The following is a 24,878-nucleotide window of genomic DNA, read 5'->3' as shown; positions in this document are numbered from 1 at the left end:
CAAAATGTCTCCGCTGACTTAAAAACTGCAGTATAAATAGCTAAAATGATATTTAAGTGGAATATATTAGCAAATGAAATTTCCATCCCTGATGATCTGAACCTGGAAATGAAGAATTCAAATACCGCTGCTGAGTAAAGAGCGTAGTATTGTCTTCTGAAATGTCCTGAGGTTTAAGTAGCAGAATATGTCAAGTCCAAGTTCAAGACAGGATTGTTGCTCTGTGATGTCACGTCTGTGTAATTAGTGTTCTTGACGAGGGTCTAACACACTAACAGCGGCAATGAGATGCGTAGCCTAATTAGATTTAGAGCTGTTCTAAAGGAGTCACAGCTAATCCCAACACAGAAGCACTGCAGAGCTTCTTGGTAGAGAGTTTGCCCGACTGTTCTTCAGCCCCACGTGCTGGATCAGGCTGCAGGGTTTGTAGAGTGTTCAGGCCAGAGATGGGCTATTTTGAGGATCGTGGGTATAGTGATCTCAGAGGCGTGGCCCAGTAAGTTCTACTGTGAGTTAATGATGCACCTTTCACCTGAACGAATCTTAAATCCTGTCCAGACATCCCTCCTACTGGGCAGGCCAATACCTTGTCTATTCTCCCATCTGTTAAATTTGGCCTTAGATCAATGTCAACAGGAAAGCAGGGACCACTTACTTACTCTGCCCAGGCTTGCTGTGGCTGCCTTGTCGAACTTTTCTCTCCATAGCTCTGTAATTACACTTTCCATGGAGGTTAGGTTTCCATTCGATTTATTTTCTGTCTGTCATGAGCAGAGTGATAAGAGTTTGGAAGTGATTCAGATAAATTAACAGTATTCTTAAATAGATCTGTGGAACTCTGTAGACAAAAACGAAAGATCATAAAGATAATTGATGCAAAATATGAAGTAAGATTGGTCATTTTCTTGCAGAAACAAAAGAGATGATTAGAGAATTTAACAATTACAGTTACCGAAAACCTTCAGATTGATGTTTAATCAGTGAGGGACCTTCTTCCTGGTTCATTTCTGCTCATTCTGTTGAACAATCACATGACTTGATCCAAATTTAGCTGCAGGAAACGTAGTGGACAAGCATTCAGTTCAGGCTCTGACAGCTAAAGATGCTATCTCTGTGAAAAACCTAAATTCTTATTGTGTTGCATATGTGACAGCGGATATTATCACATCCACCAGCACTGCCATTGCCCTGAATTTGGCACTGCCGATACAGTTCAGTTGTAATGGATATAAAGCTGTTATCTGGTCGTTTTCAGCTCAGAAAATTTCAGCACATGGGAACAACAACAAATAATTTGCTCTACAGAAATAGCTAAAGGCAGAAAGCTGTTTTGTGGCTTTTAGTATCTGCAGGCTGTTTGATGTAACACTCACTCTCTCACATGATGCATAAGCAAAACTCAAAGAGGAACATTAAACACTGATGTACAGGAGTACTGTGACCTAACTTTGCCAGCAGCTGCTTCTTTATATTTTAAATCATTCATCATTTTCTGTTAGTAATTGACAATTCAGTCTTGCCATTCTTGCTACGCTGTATGAAATGTATGAGGGGTGATTAATGCCAAGGCTCAGCATGACAGGTAGTGCCCCAGCTATTTTGTTGTTGTTGTTGTTGTTGCTATTTTAAGGGAATTTGGTCTTTGGCCACTGTTTCTTACACTGAACGGTACTTGGCACATGTTCTGATGAGTTAGTTGCTGGTGCCATAGTTACAAAATATGAAGTTGCTTGTAGCGCATTGCTCTTTAGGGCATTGCAACATTTTTGCTTGTCTGCAATATGTATTGCGAGCTGAAAAATATTTTCACCAGATGACTTTGTTAATTGTATTGGGCAAGAAATAATCACTCTAGAGTGATTGCCATCTGCATTGGCAGTGAAAAATAATTTCTAAAGGCTGATAAAAGCCGTTTGGAATCTTTCTCATTAAGTCTAACACTGGCAAAGGCATTCGAAAATAACTTTTTCTTTGGATGGCATTCAGATCTGGCTTTGCCCTCAGTATACAAACATGTGTGGTGCTGGTTTAAATGGTCCAACGAATAGGTTACACAAGGTAACACAACCTTGTGTAGTGGCAACAATTGTACGCCACTGCCAACAGTGTCTTTGGTCAACATCATCTATCTGTAGTCCAAATATTTTCATACAACTCATGTTACTTTTTGCAACTAAATCTTCCTTTTCCGTGTTTCTGTCCTGTTTTTCACTCATTTTTCTATGCACACGTCAAGCCTGCATCTCAACAAAATACAGGATGACTTAAAAATGTGTAAAGGTTGCCTTATTCAGGAGATCAACCCTTTGTTCCAGTTATAGCATGTGTGTTAGGGCACTGGGTGGCTTGCAAGGGGTTAAATCCACTGTGACAATCAACTTAAAGGACTTAAAGGCTGACAAGATGGTAAGTTGTCCTTGATGGAGATCCCATAATGGTTGTGCTGGATTAGATCAGCTTTGCAGTTTGACCTGTCATACCCTAAGCCTAACAACCAGTCTTCCCAACCAACACGAACCATAACCACTTGTCACAGTATAGCAGAAAAAAACTTTGCTAAAATGCTTCTGTTTATCATGTTTTACATAAATAAAAGTGAGCTTCAGTTTAATCAGTTTGTTTTAATACCAACAGCAGTATTCTGAAAATGTTGTATGTCAGATCTGATGATTGACCAGGTTTATTATCATTTGATCCCTAGACTGAATCTATGTTTTTAAAGTTATCATCAATGAAAATCAAGTTTTTTGAGAAGTTGCAAGGAGCTCAGTCAACCCAAATTACACTGATTTATATACTATTTTGTACAACTCATAGTTGGAGAGGAGTACAAAGTTAGTGTCGCCCATAGAGTCACAAAAAACACGTTATTAGTAAATACACCAGGCTGACATGAACCAGAGTGGTGTGCTACAAAGCAATATTAATTGGTTAGCGTGGCATATGTAGCCTAAATCCAAAGTTTCAGTGTCACCAAGGTGGCTCTCTTTAAACCAGCTAGATCATTATGGAGGGTTTCTACGTCTTTGGTATATGTGTATACGTATTTGGTTAAGGCTTTAAATTATGAGAAGCACCACCCTTTCACTGGTTGTTTTCCAAAGTCAACTGCATTGCCACAATGCTTACATGCACTGAGTTATTAGTGAAGAAAATACATAAATATGTTTTATGTTTGGTCCCGATTTGCTGCTAAGCGGCTATTGCAGCTAATAGAACATAGATTAAAAGATGTTTTCGTCTATTGATATTTGTCACTGAGAATATTAAATATTGTTGTTTTACTTAGAGTAGGCCAAATAAATTAAATCGCTTTCCCAGTTTCCTGTTTTCTGGCACACCGGTAACACTGATGCACAGTCCAGCCCAGTATGTGGCGGTAATGAACCTAAAGTCTGTTTGCCAGCCGTGAAAAAGATGCACAGGATGCACTGTAGTGACATCAGCACAAGAAAGTTTGGTGAACAGTAAAGGAAGACGAGACCGCATTGCTTGCATTGTTAGCAGTTATTTTTTGATAATGTTACAGCTACTACTAGTATAATACAATATATAATATAATATAGTACAATATATAATATAATATAGTACAATATATAATATAATATAATATAATATAATATAATATAATATAATATAATATAATATAATATAATATAATATAATAGCACATTTTCCACCTTACCTATTTTTATTTTTAATGCTCTGGAGATCTTCCTCTTCTAATAATAATAAAATTATTAGAAGAGTAAAGTTATTATTATTATTATTATTATTATAGCACTTTTAAATCCAAGGAATCCAAAAAATCACACACACATACAGACTTAAGTGTATGTACGGTGCCATAATAACAGTAATACCAATACTACTATTACTGCTCACAGCAACAATAATAATGATGTTGTTATTGTTATTATTATTATTTTTATCATTATTATCGAACACTGCTGGGCAGCATCCTCACCATAGGACTCCCCTCATGATCGCTTATTTATGATTGAGCGATCTCAATTTTTACTTTAACAATGAGCTATGTTTTCTAAAAAATATTTTTTCAAAAGATGCATTTTTATTCAAATTTTTACTGGGAAATTGTCCAGTTTTTCTGAAAATGTTTAGTGGTTTTTAATCGAATAGTGTTTTTTTTGTCGATAATAATAATCATAGTAAAAATATTAACAACAATAATCATAATAATAATATATTAGATCTTTTTATTGTCATTATTAGTAGCAATGCTATTCATAGTAATTATTTTTTATTTTTTATTACAGTGTGTCTACATCCAGTTTCTTCAATGGCACCACTTCCACCAGGGGCCGCTTCGCTTCCCGGCACGAATCGCCCTCCGTACCCGGTGTGGGCGGTGCTGCTCGGGGCCACTCCTCCACTGGCGCTGCTGCTGCTGCTGCTGTGGGTCTGAAGCTGAATCCACTCGCTCGATCTCAACCAGCCAGCAGCAGCGGTGGTCGCGGCCGGAGCATGATCGCCGTCCGGAGAGCCTAGATGTGCAAAACCCCTGGAATAACCGTGTCCCGGAGAGGCCAGAACCGACCACCGTGGAGGAGCGTCTTCTTCTAAAAAGGGAAAGATCCACCGTGAAAGTATGGCGGTAGAAGAGGAAGGTCTCCGGGTTTTCCAGAGCGTTAAAATAAAAATAGGTAAGAGGAAAAAAAAACAAACAATCCCTACCCCCAGTCTGAGCGCCTCAATGGATTGGCTCCATGTTAACGGGCTAAGCAGGCATGCAAGTGAAGGGGACAGGAGGCTGGAGGCAGCCAAATCTGTGTTGTTCTGCCTTATTATTGTAATTCAAATCACACGCTTCCCTCTCAGCGCGCAGATTGCAAATGACCAAAATGTACATGGAAGAAAAAAAAAAAAAAATCAAAGCCTTGTTGGAGATTGTGGGAATTTGGCAGCTGGCATTCGGATCCAGATCATGTGTTTTTAGAGGTCTCCACATGCAGACCGAATATGTGCGACATAAAGGCTCCACAGCTGCACAGATCCAGATGCTTTCTCTCTACATAAACCTTTATTACACCTTAACTGCAGCATGTTATTGCACCCCCCTTCCTTTTTTCTCTCTCTCTCTGTGCTACCCCCCTCCAACCCCACCTCCTCCGCCTCCAAAAAAAAAAAGCTTCATGCATGACTGTCTAGCTATTGATTGTTAGCCCAGATTTCTATATTTAGATATGTGGCTTCAGTCTCCAGTGGGTACCCCTGGTTTGAAGGAGGCACACCTTGTGAATGGAGCCATGAGGAGGCTGAGTGCAGTTTGCAATGGAGAAATAATTCAGAAATATATTAATATGCCTGCGCAAGTTAATGCACCTTTTAATCTCATTCATGTTATTACATGACGAAAACAGCGTCTAACTGTATATATACGCGCATATGTACATATATGTACATACATATGTATATGTACATGATGAGAAGAATCGATGGAAAAATGACATTTTTTAATGATGCTCTAGCGCTGTTGATTCTTTTCTTGACTAATAATCAATTTGACAGAGAAAACTCACAACCAATCACAGTTTCCCAGCACCCACAATGACATCTATGAGTAGCTTTTATTGATATAAAACTAACAAATTCTGCAAATCATCACATCTAAGGAGTCTAAATCAGACAATCATGTGGAAATTCAAATGGTTGCTTCATTTTGACTGATTGTTTCAGGTGTAATGAGTGTAAATGTCTAAAACGCCACCGTCTGACCTGTTTGGCGACGTGTTTGTGTTTTTTTTCTCCTCATTAACATCAAACCGTTCGAAGCAGACAATCACTTCCTCTGTGCGCTCCCAACTGTTATCTCGGGTCAGTGTGGCACGTTTGGAAGCGTCTCCTTTTCCTTTCCGCTGACATGTGGCCCCCGGTTCATCCTGGCTATGCCGTGTGGTTTGTTTTGACTCCAAACATGCGACAGAAGGGATGAGCGGAGGACAAAAAAAAACATGACAACAAACACACATTGAAGCTGTGGGGCTGCGTGTTGATGCCAGCCAGCATTGGATACTAAAACACCGTGGTCGCCCTCTTTCTGTATTTTTTAAGCTTCTCACCTCCGGAGTTTATTAAATAGTCCGGCCTCGTGCAGTGAGATAATATGCCGAGGCTCCAGGGAGAGTTGTGATGTTTGAATCACAAAGGCCTCATTAGTTTGCTGCACTTTCTGAATGAGCGTTCAGTCAGCCGGCGGATTTGAGTTCGTGTGAATGAAGCCTGAATGACTGGAGGGCTGTCGTTCATAGATGCTGCTGACGAATTATGCAAGAGTGCAAAGCCTCAACTTCACTAAAGTAGCAGTAACTCACTGTAAAGTACTGAAATGGTACATAGACAAAGTATCAAGTCAGTGTAAGTCAAAATGATGTGATATTGTGTTACTAAATTACTGTTAGCCGGTTAGAATTAACTTATTCTTTTGCTTTATTGGGTATAAAATGTTGTTTTGTACAGGAACAAGCAAAGCTGCAGGTTAATCAACAGAAAATAACCTGCAACTATTATCACCATCCATTCGTTTTAAAAGTCATTTTTCAAGCAAAAATGCTCTTTCAGACTCTCAAATATGAGCATCTTCAATATTTCTTTGTTTCATGGTGTGATCAGTGGAATAGCTTTAGGATTATGACTGGTAGGTGGGGGTAGTTAAAGATTTTTCTTTATTTTCTCACTTGTTAAAGCCTAAATAAGTAATCCGTTAAATGAGAAACTTTTCTAATGTTTATGTGTATGCATCTCAGTGCATTTTGCACACTTAGTTTGAAGTTTTGGTTAGATGTCAAACTATTATTTGTTGCACAATAAGGTTAATCTGTACTCAACAGATTAAAATTACAAATAAAAAGAATTATTAGTAGCAGTGAAGTCAAATGTACAATCTCATCCAAGCAGAAAGTGGAAATACGACTAGCAGGAGTTTGTACTTGTAAGCGTTACATTTCCTCCAAATGGACAATGCCAAGTATGTTACCTGGAAAAATACGTTAAATCAACACATCATTACTCCACTGAGAACATTTCTGTAGTCATCACTTCCAAGCCAAGACTCTGAGTTTCCTCACTTGCTGTAATGTCATGTTGAGTTTACACAGTGCTGTTACCTAGCAGCAGTCATCCTCGCTGTCAGTTCGATCCCCGCGGTGCTCTGCTCGCAGTAATGTCTGTGCAACGCTTGCATCACATTGTTTTCATCAAAGTCTTGTCCTTTGGCATGAGACTGCGGTCGGGCTGATGACTCAGAGCTGAAAGTCTGCCACATATTTGGAGACGAGAAAGAGAGAGGACTTATTACTGTTACGCTCTGCCAGGTGATGACTCTTCTCAGTTTCCTGGAGGAACACATGAACGTCGGAAACCGAACGGGGCTACTGGGCCCGAATCTGCGCTGTCTGGGGAACACAGGAAACAGGAAACTACCCCCAATTCACTTCCTGATTGGCTGGAATAGACTACAAAAAGAATTGTGTTTTTTCCTGCATGGCAACAAGCTAATACAAAGCAGATGTAGGGAGACGCAGAGTGAGGGACAGAGGTGGTGTCTCACATACAGGAGCAGGCTGGGCTTCGTCTGTCAGCGGTCGGAGAGATGGGAATTCTCTGTGGCACAGCTGGAGTCGCGACTTTGCACTAATTAACAACAACATATGTGCATTTGGCTGTGCTATTGCCGCTAGAAACATCATTTGACAAACACTGGAAAACATATGAAATGATATCTCAGCACAAGATTACCTTGCGCCAGGTGAATATATAATTGAGGGACTTTTGAAGACCATGGGATATATCTTGCATACATTTTTATTAAAAGTAGAAAAATTTATGTTTTTTATGTTCATAACGAACATGACTTTACAAATTCCGTAATCATTTATTATGAAAACAATCACTTCTTAATCAAAAATGACTGGATATCACTAAAATATCAACTAAATAACTATCTGACTTTAGTAACGGTAACGACCACTTTCTAATTAGCTAAACAATAATAAAATGAGTTTATTCAAAAATAGTTTTGATTGAGATAGTGACGACAGATATTTGCTTTTTGGCAATATATAAAATTTTGTATGGAAAATAGAAAATTGTATCTGTCAGAGAAATGTTTTTCAACTAAGTTACCCATTACAAAAACACCTCTCAAGGAAAATGTAAAGACTCCAAGGCTTTCTTAGTTATTTAATATAAAGTAGTGTGAGTCAAGTGTGGATTTATGGCATGTCAACAGGTTTACTACAATATCTTTATAAATAACTTTCAATTTCAATCTTACTCAATTGTATGTATAATATTTTAGAAGAATCTTTCTGTAAAAATGCCATGTGGTGTTTGGTTATAGGCAGCCAGCAGGTCAGTGATTGCAAAAAGATTTTAAAGGTACCCTGTGGAGTTTTTGGCTGCTAGAAATGTTAATGGGTGCCTTTTTTGTTCATGTGACTACGCACAAGCATGCACGCAGACCTGCTGCCAGCACATAAACAAACATCGAAGAAACAATGCATGATTTATGATACTACTCAAATCAGATCTTCACACATTGTATACACATGGAAATGCATTCAACATGTTAGTTAGACTGGCAAAGTCAGGTTGAATTTTGAGGAAATACACATTATAAGGGTTCTGTAAACATTCTGTAGATTAAATTACAAGTTAGAAGAAGCCAATGCAGAACATATACAGTATGAGGCTGTCAGACAGTATGCAATCACCACCCTTAAACCTGCAGTAATTGCTGCTTTGGGCAACATAAAAGGCTGTAAACCAAGTGTTTAACATCGTTTAAGTGGATATGGCAAACTTGTCAGCAAACAGTTTTCTATTTACAGCACATGTGTAGCCTCATTACCATTTATTTGGTGTTGTTCGCCCATTACTTGCTAAATATCTGTCTTTTAAGCTGCTAAATGTTCTTCTATACTTACCAGCTGGTCACTACATTGATGGTATTATTTTTAATGTGAGGTGTAGTTAATTTACAGTGTAGTTTTTCACTGGAAACATCTGTGATTATGTTGATGAGAGCCAAAACTGAAAGGACGGGGGCTGTGAAACCAAAATCAGTAGCTGAAAAGCACTAGAAAGAACCATAAAGCTCTTGGAATGACCCATGTGAAATTGCACATAGTCATTTTGATCCATTGCCAATGTGAAATGGCCGAATTAAAAGGAAAACTGCACGTTAAAGGGTTAAAGGAAGTGTGTTTTGTATTCTAGATCACATGTCACATGCATGTGTAGAACAATGATAAGTCTGTGGATGTTCTCAGTCATCCAGGTCATGATAAGTCTCAAGCAAGCATAAGTTATGGCAACTGGACTAACCTCGTGTGAGTCGAAAACGTTTCACCTCTCATCCAAGAGGCTTCTTCAGTTCAACTGAAGAAGCCTCTTGGATGAGAGGTGAAACGTTTTCGACTCACACGAGGTTAGTCCAGTTGCCATAACTTATGCTTGCTTGAGAACAATGATAAGAACTAATGTGTTGTAAGTGTAAACACTGAGGTTTCACCGCAGCATTGTGTCGGTATATTTACATTTTGCGGTTTAATTCCAAGTGGAAGTGTTCGATCCTTGCAGAGTGCAGGGATTCTGGGCAGTGTGGCCAAGGATAAGTCATCAGGTTGGCACTGTCTGGCATCGGTTCCCCCTCATAAGCTGCTCAACCTGAGCTGTTTTTATAGGCTTTATAGTGTTGGCACAGCACCGCGTTGTTACTATTTAATGCTGTTGTAACAATACAAGTGTAATTTTGGACGTAGTGAAAATAGTGCTGAGTGAACCACAGTGGGAGAAACACTAGATTACGTATCGCGCTGAAGTGTTGGGGGTCCAGGAAACATGAGTGGGCGGCTGAACGCAAGCAGCTCAGACTGGATGACTCGGGCCTGGGCGAGCCTGGGAGGGAAAAAGCTGCAGTGACAGAGCCCCCCACCGTCCTTCCCTTGACAGCTGGCCAACAGAGGTTTCCAAACTTCCTCCTGTCCAGACTGAATAGGACACATGGAGCTGTGGGCAGAGGGAGGGGTTAGAAATCATCTTATTTGGGTGAAGGGTTTGTCACCTTTTAGTTTGTGGCTGTTATCACATTATGTCCCTGCAGACGTTTACATATGCGCTCCTAGAAGGCAAGCTCTCTGGGAAGCAGTTTGCTGTAAACACGCGTGTTGACTGTTTAGACGCAGGCCGTGTTTCGGTCCAGGCGACTTCAGGCTGGTGGAATAATCCGGGTCGGGTACAGCAGCAGCTCAGTGATGTGTTCCTCCATGAGAAGACAGTACCAGTAATAGTGGGGAAGTAGGCCCAGCATGCAGGGCGAACAGCGGTAAATACAGGACCGGAGTGGCACTCCTTCTGCGTGTCCTTCAGGTGCCCCGTGGGAGAAGTCGGCTGGGACGACCTCTACCTGCTCACAATGACACGAGAAACATTCACCAAACTGTACAGCAGGAAAGAGCGAAAGCATCGAGGAGTTTGAGAAGCAGAGCTCGCCTTATTTCTGTGTTGTGAAAAAAACTTCAACAGAGAGTTTGACAATTGCACACAGACGCTGATAAAATCAGGTTTTGCAACAGTGTTTCCCTCCTCTGGCAACACCAGCAATGTCAACTTGTCACACGCAGAGACTTCCACCCAACCCACTCTCCCTTTCCTGTGCTTGCAAAAGATATCATATCTTCTAGCATTGTGACACCATTTGCCAGTGTATGTAGCCATTGTTTTGAACTTTTGTTTTTTTCTTGTAGTCAGAGACCAACAGAGCATTCTTAGAGTTACGTAAATGGATAAAAAGCCACATAAAGTTGTGGAATCGGATCTTTCTTTTCAGACGATGATGCTACACTGGTGTGACAGATTGAAACCACATCCTGAAAAGGTTTGTGACCTTGATGTGAGCTCATTTTAAAGCTTCATTTCTCAACACAGTGTAACTTCTCCGCTCATCAAGGTGTGTGCGTGCATGACTGCAGTCGTGTGTTTTTGTTTTGCTCAAGTTTTCCATTGAGGCTAACGGATCTGTTTGAACATTAGCTCTCGGCCGCATTGGACAGAGAGAAAGTTTGATCAGTAACCGAACACCGTTTTTTAATCACAGAGATGGTTGTGTGCGGCACAGAAAGTCTTTAACCATAAACTCCTGCTTTTTCCACGCTGTTTGTCCACATGCTGCTCCAGCAAATGTTGTTGTGTGGCAACTTCAGGATGGAACAGCTCAGAGGGTTTATTCATCATGTGGTGGATGATTAGTGACGAGCAGCATTGCATTTAAACCTGTGACGCTGGTACAGTCAACAGTAGATGCTGCTAATAAGCTAAACCAGCTGGTTGAATAAGAGACATCATAAGGCTTGACTCTGACGCAAACATATTCTTCTTTTCAAGCATGTTTTACAACTAATTTCACTGTGTTTGGTCACTCAAATGTCAGAAACATGTCTATTAGTGTCTCCTAAACCCCAGGATGAGGTTTTCAAATGTCTTGTTTTTTGAGACTAGACTTTTTCCCCAAAAAATAGTACTCAAACCGATTAATTAATCATGAAAAAAGCTAGTGATTCATTTAATTGTTGACAACTCATCCATCGACTGTTGCAGCTCTCGTCATTTGTTTTTAGTTTGATATATTTTTCACAGTTTGAAATGGCACTGAAGCAATCCATTGGTTAATCAGTAGATGGACTGAAAATGAATTTATTCTCATAGAAAATGTAATTTATTATTACAGTTGCTGTTGTTAGAAATCTTTTTGTGCTGACTGTATTGGTTGGAATCCAGAGAATAATATTAGAAATGTTTGTCAAGATCCCACTTTGTACAGATACTGAATCTGTCAGACTAAATTTACTAGATATTTGCATGCATGTATTACGGCACATGTGATTACAGGAGGTCCTCGGTTTACAACGTTATCGACCTACGGCGTTTCGTCGTTATATCGGAACTGGTTACATGGAACTAGTTGATGTGCGGAGTGGACGAATACGTTGTCACGTATAAATCTTGAACTGAACAATAAACACTGAAACTTCAACATCAACAACAATATCAGTCTGTTACAATATTCTGCTATCTTCTTGTAAAATGATTCATACATGCATGAAAGTCATTGGTATTCATGACTTTTCCAAAGAACTGATCGATATCGTGATGCACGTATCGGCTTTGTTTACATTTTCGGCGGAGTTCTGACTTACGGTGAAAATCAACTTGCAACGATTCACAGGAACGGAACTCTGACATAAGTCGAGGACCTCCTGTAGTGCCATGTCATCTTATGGTGCAGCCATAAAAATAGAGGATTTGGACTTGAACGTGCTGCATACACGTCCTATCATATAATTACAGCGATGCTCCATCAAACTTTTGTATTAAACCTTCACCACACAATGGTTTGAAAAGTGGCTGGCTTTACACAGCAGAGAAGTGGATCATGCTGCTGTTGCTCTGACGTCCTTGAAAGCCTCTGAGAGGCTGAGGTTTTGATGCTGAAAAGAAACAAGCGAAGTGGAAGTTTCAGCATGAAATCAGAGTTTTTAGAGGTTAGGAGGTTTTCAGTGATTGTGGGTTTCAATATGAACTACAGAGCCAGTTCACGGTGGTGAATGTGGCTACCTGTTGGTGATGGTGTGGCTTATTTTTGTTATATTTACTGAGCAGGGCCTCATCTTAGATTATTGCAGTTAATGCACTGATTCAGATATTTGCTTGTCTTTGCATTTAGGGACATTTTTTGGCAGTTGTAAGCTACTTTAAAGGAACACTCCCACATGTTTACTCAGAAAGATCAGTTTACTCATAATTGGGCGTGGTTGTATGATGCTGCCTGTGTCCTTAGGAGTTATTTGGATTTCATCTTCAAATTTTAACGGCACTCTTATGTTACAAGCTGGGTGTTGGAGGTATAGGATAGTGTTCTAATCATATTTCAGGCTTCTTCATTGGATTTACAGATGCTTCTTTTCATTTTCTCGAGATGATAGGTCTTTAAAAGTTGACCTGTAATTCCAACTTTGCCAATACGCCAAACTTTCCTGCCCGCAACTGATTTTTGGTTGAAGTTTGAAAGACGTGGGCATCTGCAGGTCGGCTGGGTTGGACAATAGTTGAGTCACATTATAGGAAATGACGGTTGTAGTTTGGCCCATGGCAGGAACTAAACATCAGCGTATCTTGTTGTCGGCTGTGCTCATTTTATTCATTTGTGTTTTAATTGTCGCAGATTTATGAAAGGGATCCGAATGAGCAAACAAGTAATCAGAAGTGAGGTAATATTGGATCAAAATGCAGCCCTAGTTTGGGTGACAAAAGAATATTTTACCACAGGATCAAAGCCTGTGAATATCCTCCAAGAAACGCTTATGCGTGTGAGTGTGAGTGTGAGTGTGTGTGAGTGTGAGTGGGCCTAATGTTTTGTGTTTAGTCATTTTCAGAAAGACAGTAATGCCTCCCAGTTTTAGTTTCTGTTCTCGTTTTGACTCTCTACCTAAAAAAAACATCAAAGGAGCCGAGCATTAGTGGTGGGATAATATAAATGGGTTTCGCTCCCTCTTTCCATTCTCACAGTGTCTCTCTCTTCGTTCTCACACACTCTCAGGGGTAACTGGGTTGTTCGCTGCTTTTAAACTCCGTCTTGGATCCAGTTGAAATTCCTTTCTCCTCATCTCATTTCCTGTTGTAGCTTTCTCCAAAGCTAACCGCTCTCCAGTTTTTCTATCTGGCTGACTTCTCTCTCTCTGCAGTCTTCCCTCCTCTCTCACCCTTGATTGAGTACACTGCTTGTATTTTTTCTCAGTAACACCCCCCCACACTCTCCTCTCTCTCTCTCTTTCCTTTTTCTTAAAGCCCAGTAGTTTCCCAGGCCTGCTAGTTGAGCACACGGCTGCTGAAAGCATTCAAGCCTGCATATCCTCGAATGTGTTCATGTCAGGGAAGATTAGAATAACGAGTCGAGCGGCGCTGTACACACCAGCGTGGACCGACTAGTCAACACGAGGGGGGGAAGAGGAACAAAGCTACACATTCACAGAGTCCGTCGCTCTGCTTCAATCGCCTGCGTTTCCTCATTTCTTCGCCTCCTTTTCCCTCCCATTCTTGCTCCTCTTCTTCAGGGTGTTCCTGTCGTCGTCTTTTCCCTGCACTTCTTCCCCTCGACGCCCCCGTGTTTTGCGTGCACGTGCCGAGTGTGCATCTTGTCTGCTTGTTTTTCGCTCAGATACTAGGGCAAGAGATTCTCCAAGGGGCGGCAGAGATGCTTGATGAAACAGAAAAAAAAGAAGCTGCCGCTGCTGTTGTTTTTTGTTTTATTGTGAATCTTGACGAGAAAACACACACCCCTCAAGAGAAGGTAAAATGAGGAGAGATGACCAAAAAAAAGGAAGTGACAAGAAATACAGGAAAGTGAAATCAGGTTGAAGTTTATTTTGTAAAAGAAAGTGGATACGCAGATGAAACGCAGAAAAAAAGCAGGCTTTAGAGCAAAGAAGAGAGAAAGGATAAAAGAAAGAATATGATAGGCAGGCTGAGACAGCGGATTACAGACTCCGGTTTTATAATAAAGTCTTTAATCTAACGTGTTGTGCAGCAGGTTACTGGAGAGGCTTATCTTTTCCTTTGTAACAGACTCGCTCTCCATCAAACGTAAACACACACTTGTATTTTTTCCTTTGTGCTGAGGGTAGGGGAGAGGGTGTGTTTGATTTGTTGTTCAGGCAGTTTGGTTGACATGCTCACTGCTGTGCTAATTGGACTATTAAATGACATTTAAGAAAGAGAACAAAAAAAGACAAACACACATGTGGAGCATTGAAACTTGTCTACTCCACCCTCAAACTTCCTCCTGAGTGAAAAACGCTCCAGTGGCTGCTGCTGCTTATCAGCTCATCCAGAAATATAAAGTCTGTCCGCCGCTTCCTTCTCCTCTAGACGGGAAACCGCAAGATATATCTGTAACTGTGGTGATTACGTTATCGATGATCGTTTTCTAATCATATAAGACTGACAGACTGACTTCGTTTAGTGTAAAAAGGAACAAAAAGACAGATATTTTCATCAGTGTGAACCTTGTCTTCATTTTTGCTTCTCGTGATACATTCATGTGCCCAAACACACTGCGGGCCAGTAACTCAGAATTACATTACAGTTATTAATCTCAGTAATGCTTCCTTGCCGATCTATTCAGCAGACAGATAGATATAGGGTTTGTTTGCGACAGGAAGTAAAAGTGGAGGAAACGCGGCTTGTTGTCGTTTCAGTTTCTGGCTCCCAAACATTAGCCGCCGGTACATTCAGGTATCATCTTACACAGTTGGAGAATGTGTGATCCGTGCAGCTGTGTGCCTACTTTCCCTCCAAATTTGGTGAGCTTGATAAATCACAATGTCTGGTTTTACATAATATTCCGACTGTGGAGGATTTGGAGTCGTTTGAAGGTATTTTTGACGGAGCTGTGCTACTTTTACTTATTAGGAAAGCAGTGCAATTACTTTTTCACTGAGTAACTTGTAATAAGTTGAAGTTCCCCAGTAACTTGCCTAGTGCTGCTGCACAACAGCTACATGGCTATTGTGCCTTTTGCTATTTTGAAACCCAATTTTCAGGTGACACGGACAAGTTTCAGACAAATTTTGCTTGCTGGTGTATGCTTTATTGTCTTGACTTTGCTAAATTAAGTGTAAAGTATAAATATATGCACTGATTTGGACATTTTACAGATGAGACCATAGGGGAAAAAATGGGAGCTCAAAAAAAATTATACTCAACATTACAAAAGTAACTTTGTGTAAAACAATTCAATGTAAAAATACATCTTACAAGAGCATTTCCTAGTTCAGTGACAAAAATTTTGCACAAATATTGCCCAAACTGTCAAAAATGAATGCTGTTTAAGGAGGTTATTCCTCACATTGTGATTTCATTGTCAACCCAGATTCTTCCTCGTCTGCACCACAGAAAAACTACCCAGGAATTAGCCTGACTCTTAAACTCTGCGAGCATTTACAACCCCATCTTCATTCCAGATCTGGCCCATATACAGCACCTAAGCTTTGTTCCAAACCCACAGTGATTAAAGGCTGTGGATTAACTTACTATACTTACTACAAGAACGCACAAAAAAACAATACAGAAAGGCACATTCAGCAAAAAAATGTGTTCTTGTTTTTTTGTTTCAAGCTGATGAGACAGATGACACTAGTGGACAAACTACATAATTACTTTAACTGCGCATTTCATTCGTCAGTTCTTTTGGTAAATCAGTTGGTTTGTGATTGTGCTAAAGCTTCACGCCTGCACGTAAGTGCACATCAGCTAAAAACAATAGGAAATGGAAGCTGACTAGATGTTCGCTGTGATGGATTGTGCATCTTAAGCACGTTTCAGGTCTCTGCAGGTTTATTTTCATGCTGCACTTACATGAGTTGAAACTTCAGACTGCTGGAAAAATGCATCCATCAATCTAAAAAGGCTAGCAGTAATTTAAAACCTACACTATTTGGAGTAAAACATGCATTAAACCACTTAAATAGTGTTAGGAGTATGTAGGTATATATGCAGATATCTTAAAATGTGAACATTATTTAAACCATGTGGTTTTATCCCCCTTTTAAAAAAAAAAAAAAAAAAAAGACGCTTTCTGCTCTCCAGTAGCTCTGGCTTTGTTTTCAAGTTGTAAGTTGAGTCATTAAACACACACAAGCTGAGAAAGCTGTGGTAATCCCATGATGCTTTGGTTAGGATGACCTGGATGGTGTGATTCCACTCGGGGGACTCACAGGTCATGAATGAGAGAGCGAGGAAAACAGAGATTGGAGGGAATTCTGGGAGCACAGGGTGAATGAGGGGGATTATGGGACGGCGATAAAATAAATATAGGAGAGTAAATAAGAGAGGGAGGCGACGAGAAGATGGGAGGGAGATCTAATAACAGTGGGAAGTGAAGGGATAAAGACAGAGATAAGAGAGAGTTGCGTCATCTCCCACGTAAACACAGACAGATCCAATGTGCAACAACAAGTCGGAGCGGCGGAGTGGAGCGCTGTGCAGCTCAGGTGTCCTCTTAATTTGTGAATGAGTGTTGTTGTTGCGAATTGTTGTGTAATGATTCACGCGGTGCATGAGTCAGCCTCCAGAGAAGCAGTCATAACACTGTGTTGGATGACAAATCCCACAGAGGGCACTTCATCACCTCGGTTAGTCCGAGCAAGTGTTTTACACTCGTTCTGTGTGTGGCATCAAAGGTAGCGATGGCAGAGAGTTTCTTGTTAGCAAATTATGGATTTTGCAAAGACTTTCTAGTAACAACAGCACACTGTGAAGAAGTTTAAAGGCAATAAATCACATTAACCTTCTGAACTTCAAACTATTCATGGATGGTTTTTTTTGCTCCTGTCACAAAAAATGGTGGCTCTGTATACTACTAATATTCATATACACGGCCTGCAGTTCAGCCGAGTTCTGCCCAAAAATTCTCAAAGTTTTGTCTCGTGATTATTAGTTACAGGTGAGTCACTAATGGCTTCACAGCTGTGTCAAGTAACACAGATTTTTTTGGTTTTTTTGTACAGAATCTTGTTAGTGCAGTGAGTATATTTTTGGCAAAGCTTTAGAAAGAGATGTGTAGTTCAAAATCAAAAAAAAAAAAAAATAAATAAATTGCTTTTTAGGCTTAGATTTGGTTATTTTTCCTCATGGAACCCCACATTACACTTGATTATCTCACAGAAAGTTAAAAATCTTAAGTTCTATTCTCTTTTTTTAAAGTTTCTGGCTCGGATAAATAAAATAATTTCTTTTATCATTCAAGCTCATAGGCAGGTTTTGAGGTTCAGAAAGCAAAAAGACCAAAATCAGGGGTGACCCGGTAGCTGAGTGGTTAAAGTGCATATTACACACTGCTATATTCTGGTCTCTCGTCCCTGTCTCTACAACATAAGGGGCAATAACAGCAAATTAAAAAAATAAAATAAAAACCAACAATCAGAACTACTTGTTGGACCTCTGAATTGTTGCTGTCTAGTGTTGGATTAAGGAGGGAAGGAATACACTTGAAAGAGAAAGCAGCTGGCAGGAGGATGAACTCATTGTTAGTTCAGTTTGTTGTTGTTTTTGTTGCTTCCCATATGGCAGATATCACCAGATGTATCCTTTATACACTTTACTTACTTAACCGTTTGGTCTTGAGGCTCCAGAGAAAGCCCACCAGTGTGTAAATAAATCACAGGTTTTTGTCCAAGCAGTTTAATTGCATGTTGTGCTACATGACTAATGTAATTACTCACCTCTTCCCAGCGACGGCACATGATGCACTTTCACTGTTGCAACACCAGCTTCTCGGATAGGAAACTGGTTCTGTGATAAGATGCAGTTCTTGGGTATGGAATGGGGAATGTTTCTCATTCGTTGATTTCATATGAGGTGGCAGAAAAAAAGTGTTTATTGGTGTTGACAGTGCAAATTGGCTGAAATGTCCATTGGGACTGCTGCATTAGGGCACAGATATACCGATAGCAACGATGACTTCCGTAATCTGTAGGAAGCTGTCTGTTTTGCAGTTTCACAGCCGGTTGTTCAGTGTCAAATGTCAACTCTCTCCCCTTCCCCCCGTTGGGGTCAGCTGCAGGGTCGGAAACACAGCGGTCTTTATAATAGCAAAGATTTGTGCCACACAGGACATCGGAACTGTTTCCTGGTGCAACAATAGAAACATTTCTCTTTGAGGTTTAAATTTGCACCGATTTTTTTTTTTATGCTAGTTAACTCGAGCAGTGGCTCTTAAAGTGGGAATTCTGTCATGAATTCAAGTAAACGCAAGACGATTAAAGAATTGGAAATGCAAAATGCACATACATTTTGTTTTGTGATTTTTTCTTCATATTTTTGTTGTTTTTCTGGTGTAATTCTGGGCACTTTACCTCATCAGACATCTGAAACTATTAAATAAGATAAGATAAAAGACAAGATTTTGAGGAACCAGCGTGTTAAAGATAAAATGCCATTTTGCAAACAGCAGCACCTGCCCATCGATTCATGCTTTCGCAGCAGGAGTCACTCTTTAAAGCCAGAAATAACAGTGCAAAAATATGCTTAGCCGCGTCAGATTCCCACGCAGATAATGGAGCGTTATTGGAGCGAACGCTGACAGTGTTGGTTAACACGTGTAACTGTAGACTACACAGCGCTGTGAGTCCCCAGAGGCGACGGGAAACAGAATAAGGAACGGAGTCCGGACTAGCGTGGATGCACGGCTTCATAAAGGGGAATATATTGGTCCTGCGGGACTGACGCGCCACCTTTGTGGTTTGTGCGTGTTTGTGTGTGCGTCTCGGTGGGTGGTTGGACCACATTCTTGTGAAAGGGAGTGCTGTCTGTCACATGTGTTTGATGAACAGATTGAGCTTCAGCAGAATTCAGGAAATGTCCCACGCAGATTCTTTTATTCACAGATGTGACAAAACACAGCGCACTCACAAAAAACCCCACTGTTTTCACTCGTCATGCTGTTGTTTGTGTCCGGTGTTAAAAGCAGTCACCCCGGCCGACTTAATCTCATTATACGTGCTGTTGGATTTGGTGATGTAATGACAATGAAAGTGTGGCTTTAAAGAGTGATGCAGATTGCCAACTCAGCCGAGACCCCCGCCCACCTCACTCAAAGCTGGAACCACTTACAGAAATGCTATTTTTTTAAGACTTTGTGTGCTATCTGTGTTCCTGAATCATTCATAGCCTGAATAAACACATTGCTTTTGCTGCAGCAGCATTCCTAAATAATAACTGCTCACTCTCTCCTTCCTGTTTTTTTTCTCCTCCTTCTTTTTCTTTGTGCAGGAGAAGCAAAAAACATCCCTCCATACCCGGGGCCGAACAAGATGAGGGACTGTTACTGCACCGTCAACCTGGACCAAGAAGAGGTGTTCAGAACCAAGATAGTGGAGAAGTCGCTGTGGTACGTTCAGGGGCACCTTTGTCACCCCTTTCAAGATCCAATCATTGAAAGGCCACTGTCCGGCCTTTAAGACCCAGAGAAGGAGAATGGCCTTTATCCCCAGTGCTGTTCTCCTCCTGAACTCTAAGGGGTTGCAATAACTTTAAGCTTTGTGCAATATTATTCATGTGTAATAACTACACTCTTCATGTGCAAAATTACAATGTCACTGTCAGACATATACTTACTGTTTTTTAAAATTATTTTATTTTTCATTTTATTTCATTTATTTATTTTTAAAATATTTTTATTTATTTATTGATTATTTATTTTATTTATTTATGATTTATTTATTATTTATTTTTAATTCTAATTTATTTTCTCTTTTTTATTCATTTTATTTTTTCTTTATAATTATTATTATTTTTGTAATTCTAATTTATTTTTAAATTTATTGCTGTACATAATCTTCTGTTTGACATCTCTGATACTTGTGTGGTCACTGCTGCCTTTACTACCTCTGCAGCAACCACTTATACAGTTAGTAGCAGCAGGTCTGCCACTGCACACAATCTGCTGCTTTCACCCACCCACCTTTTTGAATTTCTTTTTTGTCTTACTCTTTTTTTAATGCGCCACTCTTTGCCTACCTAATTGCCCCTTGGGGATAAATAAAGTTTTTTTCTGATTCTGAAAACTAAATCGTAACTGCCTTTTCACAGGTCAAAACTCAAGGCTGATATGGAGTAAAAGCACATTTTTGCAATGGTTTAAAATTGAATTAACCAGGTGGAAGCTGAAAGAGTTTGAGTCTGGCTGTCAGGAGCACCAGGGGCGTGTTAAAAATGCAGAAAGAAATGGGAAGGGAAAACAGTACAGGGCAGTAGACTTTACTCTGCTTGCCTGCTTTTAACCTGATGGTATGATTCCTGCCTAAATTGATGGTTAGTGGTGAATATTTTAGCTGGAGACTTTTGTATGAAGGTGCATTACTACAAAGTTGGTATGAACAGTGGAAATACCAACATGCTTCATGCCAAACTTAAGAGAAAATGGATCAACAATCTTTTTTTTTTTTTTTCAGTCAGGTGCTCTGCAAATCCTAAATATTTGATCAGAGCATTACTTAAAGATTATGGATGTATGGTTGAATGCACAAAATTGGAAACACATGTATTTAAGGTTGTTTTGCGTGAGTATTTATCTGCCTCTGCATATCCATCCATCCATCTCTATCTGTCTTATGTCTGCTGAATAACAAAGGAAGTCAGTAATTAGTAGCAGCAGCCCTGAAGGCTCAGCTCACGAGATTCTCATTCCTCTGATTACCACGGTCGTCATTTAGGTAAAGCAGAATGTGGACGTTGATGTTCCATCCAGCCTCTGGTCACAAACGGGCCTTTTGTTGGAGGCAAACAAGCTGTTAGTAGTCGAGTTTCACATGATTCACTGCAAAATGTAAATACCTGCAGGCTTTGTTTTCCATCTCAGAAGTGATTAATTGACAAAATCCATCATCTTCAACCACGAAAACGAAAATAATTGTGGTTGTGATATTACACGAAGGTGAAAGTACATTCAGCAAGCCCAGGAATAGTTTACAGATTAACAAATCAATCCATCAGTCAGTGGTTTGCGTGCATTATTTCCCTGTAACCTGATGGGAAATTCCTTTACTGACATTTAAAGACATGACAGCCTGTATTTAATGTTTCATAGAATTCTTTGACAATGACACGTCACATCAAATTACAGAAAGGAGGAAGGAATTTGGACATAAATGCAAGCACTGTTTTAAAAATGGCTTACCAACAGATGACGTCTCCGCCTGTTGGTTTCATTACCGTTTAATGGCAGAGCTCATTAAGGGCTGCAGACGATGCAGTAAAACCTCAACAGTGTGTTTCACAACAGGCTTCAAAGGCGAAGTTGTACAAAAACGCACCAAAGAAGGAAGAACTTGGACACTTTATCTTGTAAATTCAACTTCTGTATCTGTAATTATGACTCATAATTTCTTGTAAAAATGACAGATTTTCTCACGATAACGTGGGTCTTTGGACTTCCCATAAATTAGTGATTTTATTTGCTGTGTACTGCTGACTTTCATTTCTACGAGGAATTTTCCTGACTTTACCGTGCAGTTTTTTTTCTCTTAATGTGCCCTTTTGTCACCTTTCAACAACTTGATGCGTTCAGCTACATTTGTGTTTGTTGTGAAACAGCAAACGAGAGTCTAATCCCTTCCTTCTCTGTCCTGCAGTCCGTTTTACGGGGAGGACTTCTACTGCGAGATCCCACGTAGCTTCAGACATCTTTCCTTCTACGTCTTTGACCGGGAGGTCTTCAGGAGGGGCTCCAGCATCGGTGAGCAAACAGCCGCTACATTTGTTGAAAACTCGCCTTTTCGCCCCAAAGCCAGCTCGGAAAGTGAATCGTGGATAGTGTTGAAAAAGGAAAAACGAGCCTCCACACGCTTCATTGTGTTTTTACAGCAGCTGAAGTAACAAGTCAGGTACTTTTTACTTGTACCGAACAGCAAATGCCTCCCTGCTGTGCTATAAAACAACCATTTCCATTTTATTTTTTGCGTAATATGCTGGAACCACAGCGTCTCAAATGAGTCGAAGAATAGATTTTTGTCACCTTGTGCTCATTATTTGAAAAAAACAAACAACAATGTCTTATTTGCGGCTTTAAAATGAATCTGCATAATATATGTAAATATTTATGACATTTCTATGATCTGTGGTCACAGCTGTCCAAGCGTCAGCTACGATTCTATCATTCAGTCAATCAAAACTGAGCATCAGAGTGACCGCTGGCTTAATGACACACAAACTCCATGCCACGCTTTCCCTTCCTATGTTTTGATTTGCTGTCACTCTTGACGGATCTTAGATGTTTACATTCTGACAAACTCCGATTGGCTACTGGTCTCTGTCTCCACGGCAACATGCTTAATCAGCGCTCTTCCTTTGTAGAATGAGACTAAAAATAAAAGCTCCAGCCAGCAGCCGGTTCGCCTCTGGATGATCAGCCGAGCCGTCACTCAGATAGTCGCTCAGGATCTTCACAGTTCTGGATTTAGATGATATCAGGGCAGTAAAATTGGACGACTACTTACTTGTGTCTCATTAAAAAACAGTAACTTTACACTTGATATCTACAGTAGCTGCTGCTCCTGTTTGGACATATACTTGCTGTTTTTCAAAATTTTTTTTTCAAATTTTATTTCATTTATTTTATGTTTTTTTTTCTATTTTTATTTATTTATTTATTTATTATTTATTTTATTTATTTATTATTTATTTTTAATCTAATTTATTTTGTAGATTTTTTTTCTTTATGTTTTTTTTAAATTCTAATTTATTTTTAAATTTATTGCTGTACATAATCTTCTGTACGGTTTGAATGCATTTATTGCATGTTGTTTTGGACCAGAGCATCCATTAAGGGAATTTTGTGCACTTTGAATGTCCCTTTGTGCACTCATTTCCATAAATTGCATTTTAGAAAAGGCAAACTGAGCGTGGTTTATGTAAAAGCAATACTTTTTCTCCTGCAAATCACACCTATAAGCTTCATCTTTGCCCAAGCATTGCAAGATTTTGGTTTCTTTTTTTGTTTTGGTTTGAAAGAGGATTCATTTGTTCTTACTAACAGAAAGAGAAATACAGTGGCTTTTCCATTGCTTATTATTTAAAAATGTATGTTCTGATTTTACCTTCAGCTTCTCCTTAGCTAAAGAATTTGATGCATTTTCTACATTAATAAGCATAAAAATTATAGATACATTGCTAATTTTTTTGCTTATCTGCCTTAAATTAAGGCTAATTATTCAAAGCTTTAAATGCAGATGTAAAGCTTTGGTCAGTGGGTGACAAGAATTCACAATTAAGATGATTTTTTTACTCTTTTAACTGAACTTTTAATTGATTTTTCTGTTATTATGTAGTGAAGAGTAATCACTTGTATCTTTCAGTGTGTGGTCCTGTTTTGTCAGTGGTTTGGTAAAAATGGGAAAGAAATAATTGGGTCAATATATGATTGAGGGACTTTTGAAATCCATAGGATGTATCTTGCATACGTTTTTATTAAAAGTTAAAAAAAAAGAAAAAAGTTTTTTATGTTTATTATAATCATGTCTGTAAAAAATCCATATTTTTATTAAGTTGAGATAATCATGACAGACATTTCTTTTTTGGCAGTATATCAATTTTTTTTTATGGATTTCTGTGTCTGAGAAGTCACTTTCAACTAAGTTACCCATTACAAAAACACCTCTCAAGGAAGTGTGTTAATTCCAGATCACATGACCTGCTCCACATGATGTCATTTCCTCCTGAAGAAAAGACTGGCCAGACTCCAAGGCTTTCTGAGTTATTTAATATAAAGTAATGTGTGAGTCAAGTGTGGATTTATGGCATGTCAACAGGTTTACTACAATATCTTTATGAATAACTTTCAATTTCAATTTTACTCAGTTGTATATATAATATTTTAGAAAAATCTTTCTCTAAAAATGCCATGTGGTGTTTGGTTATAGGTGGCCATGTTGATTTTATGCCTGAAAACAGCAAAAATGTCAGCTATGTTACAAAAGTCCCACAATTATATATTGACCCAATTAATTGTTTCTACAATGAGTGTGGTAGCTGTATCACTGAATAATATTTTCAATAAAATACACGTCAAAAGGCGTGTGTCTGTTTGTGTGGCCGGATGTTTTCATCAGTGTCCTGGGTGTGTCTGGTGGTTTTGGATGTGTGTGTGTGTTTTTGATCACTAACCACAAACTGAAAAATCTTTGCATCTCAGTTTCACCTGTTTGTGTGAAGATTTGTGGGCGTTACAAGAAAAAACACAGTTGTTAGTTTCAGGGTGGAAATGACAGGGGTCATTGACAGGCCACCGAAGTGCACTTTGTCAGTAT

At 39.5% G+C, this 24,878-nt stretch overlaps 1 protein-coding gene across 2 annotated transcripts in view; it reads left to right on the top strand.

The window, feature by feature from the left end:
* The first annotated feature begins 4,455 nt into the window (after positions 1-4,455).
* Positions 4,456-24,878, top strand: part of rasa3 (RAS p21 protein activator 3) — a 50,059-nt gene continuing 29,636 nt past the window's right edge. Inside the window, exons 1-3 of one of the 2 annotated variants that reach the window (XM_055010520.1) lie at positions 4,456-4,664; positions 19,846-19,963; positions 22,206-22,309. In XM_055010520.1, coding sequence (XP_054866495.1) covers positions 4,610-4,664; positions 19,846-19,963; positions 22,206-22,309 — 277 coding nt within the window. In that variant the 5' untranslated portion in view covers positions 4,456-4,609. The remainder of the gene's footprint in view (positions 4,665-19,845; positions 19,964-22,205; positions 22,310-24,878) is intronic. The other variant, XM_055010531.1, reaches the window with a different exon arrangement.

The sequence above is a fragment of the Amphiprion ocellaris genome, chromosome 1 (assembly GCF_022539595.1).
Source record: "Amphiprion ocellaris isolate individual 3 ecotype Okinawa chromosome 1, ASM2253959v1, whole genome shotgun sequence".
Taxonomy (NCBI): domain Eukaryota; kingdom Metazoa; phylum Chordata; class Actinopteri; family Pomacentridae; genus Amphiprion; species Amphiprion ocellaris.
Note: the sequence above shows the minus strand (reverse complement) of the source record. Positions and strands in the feature narration are given on the sequence as shown.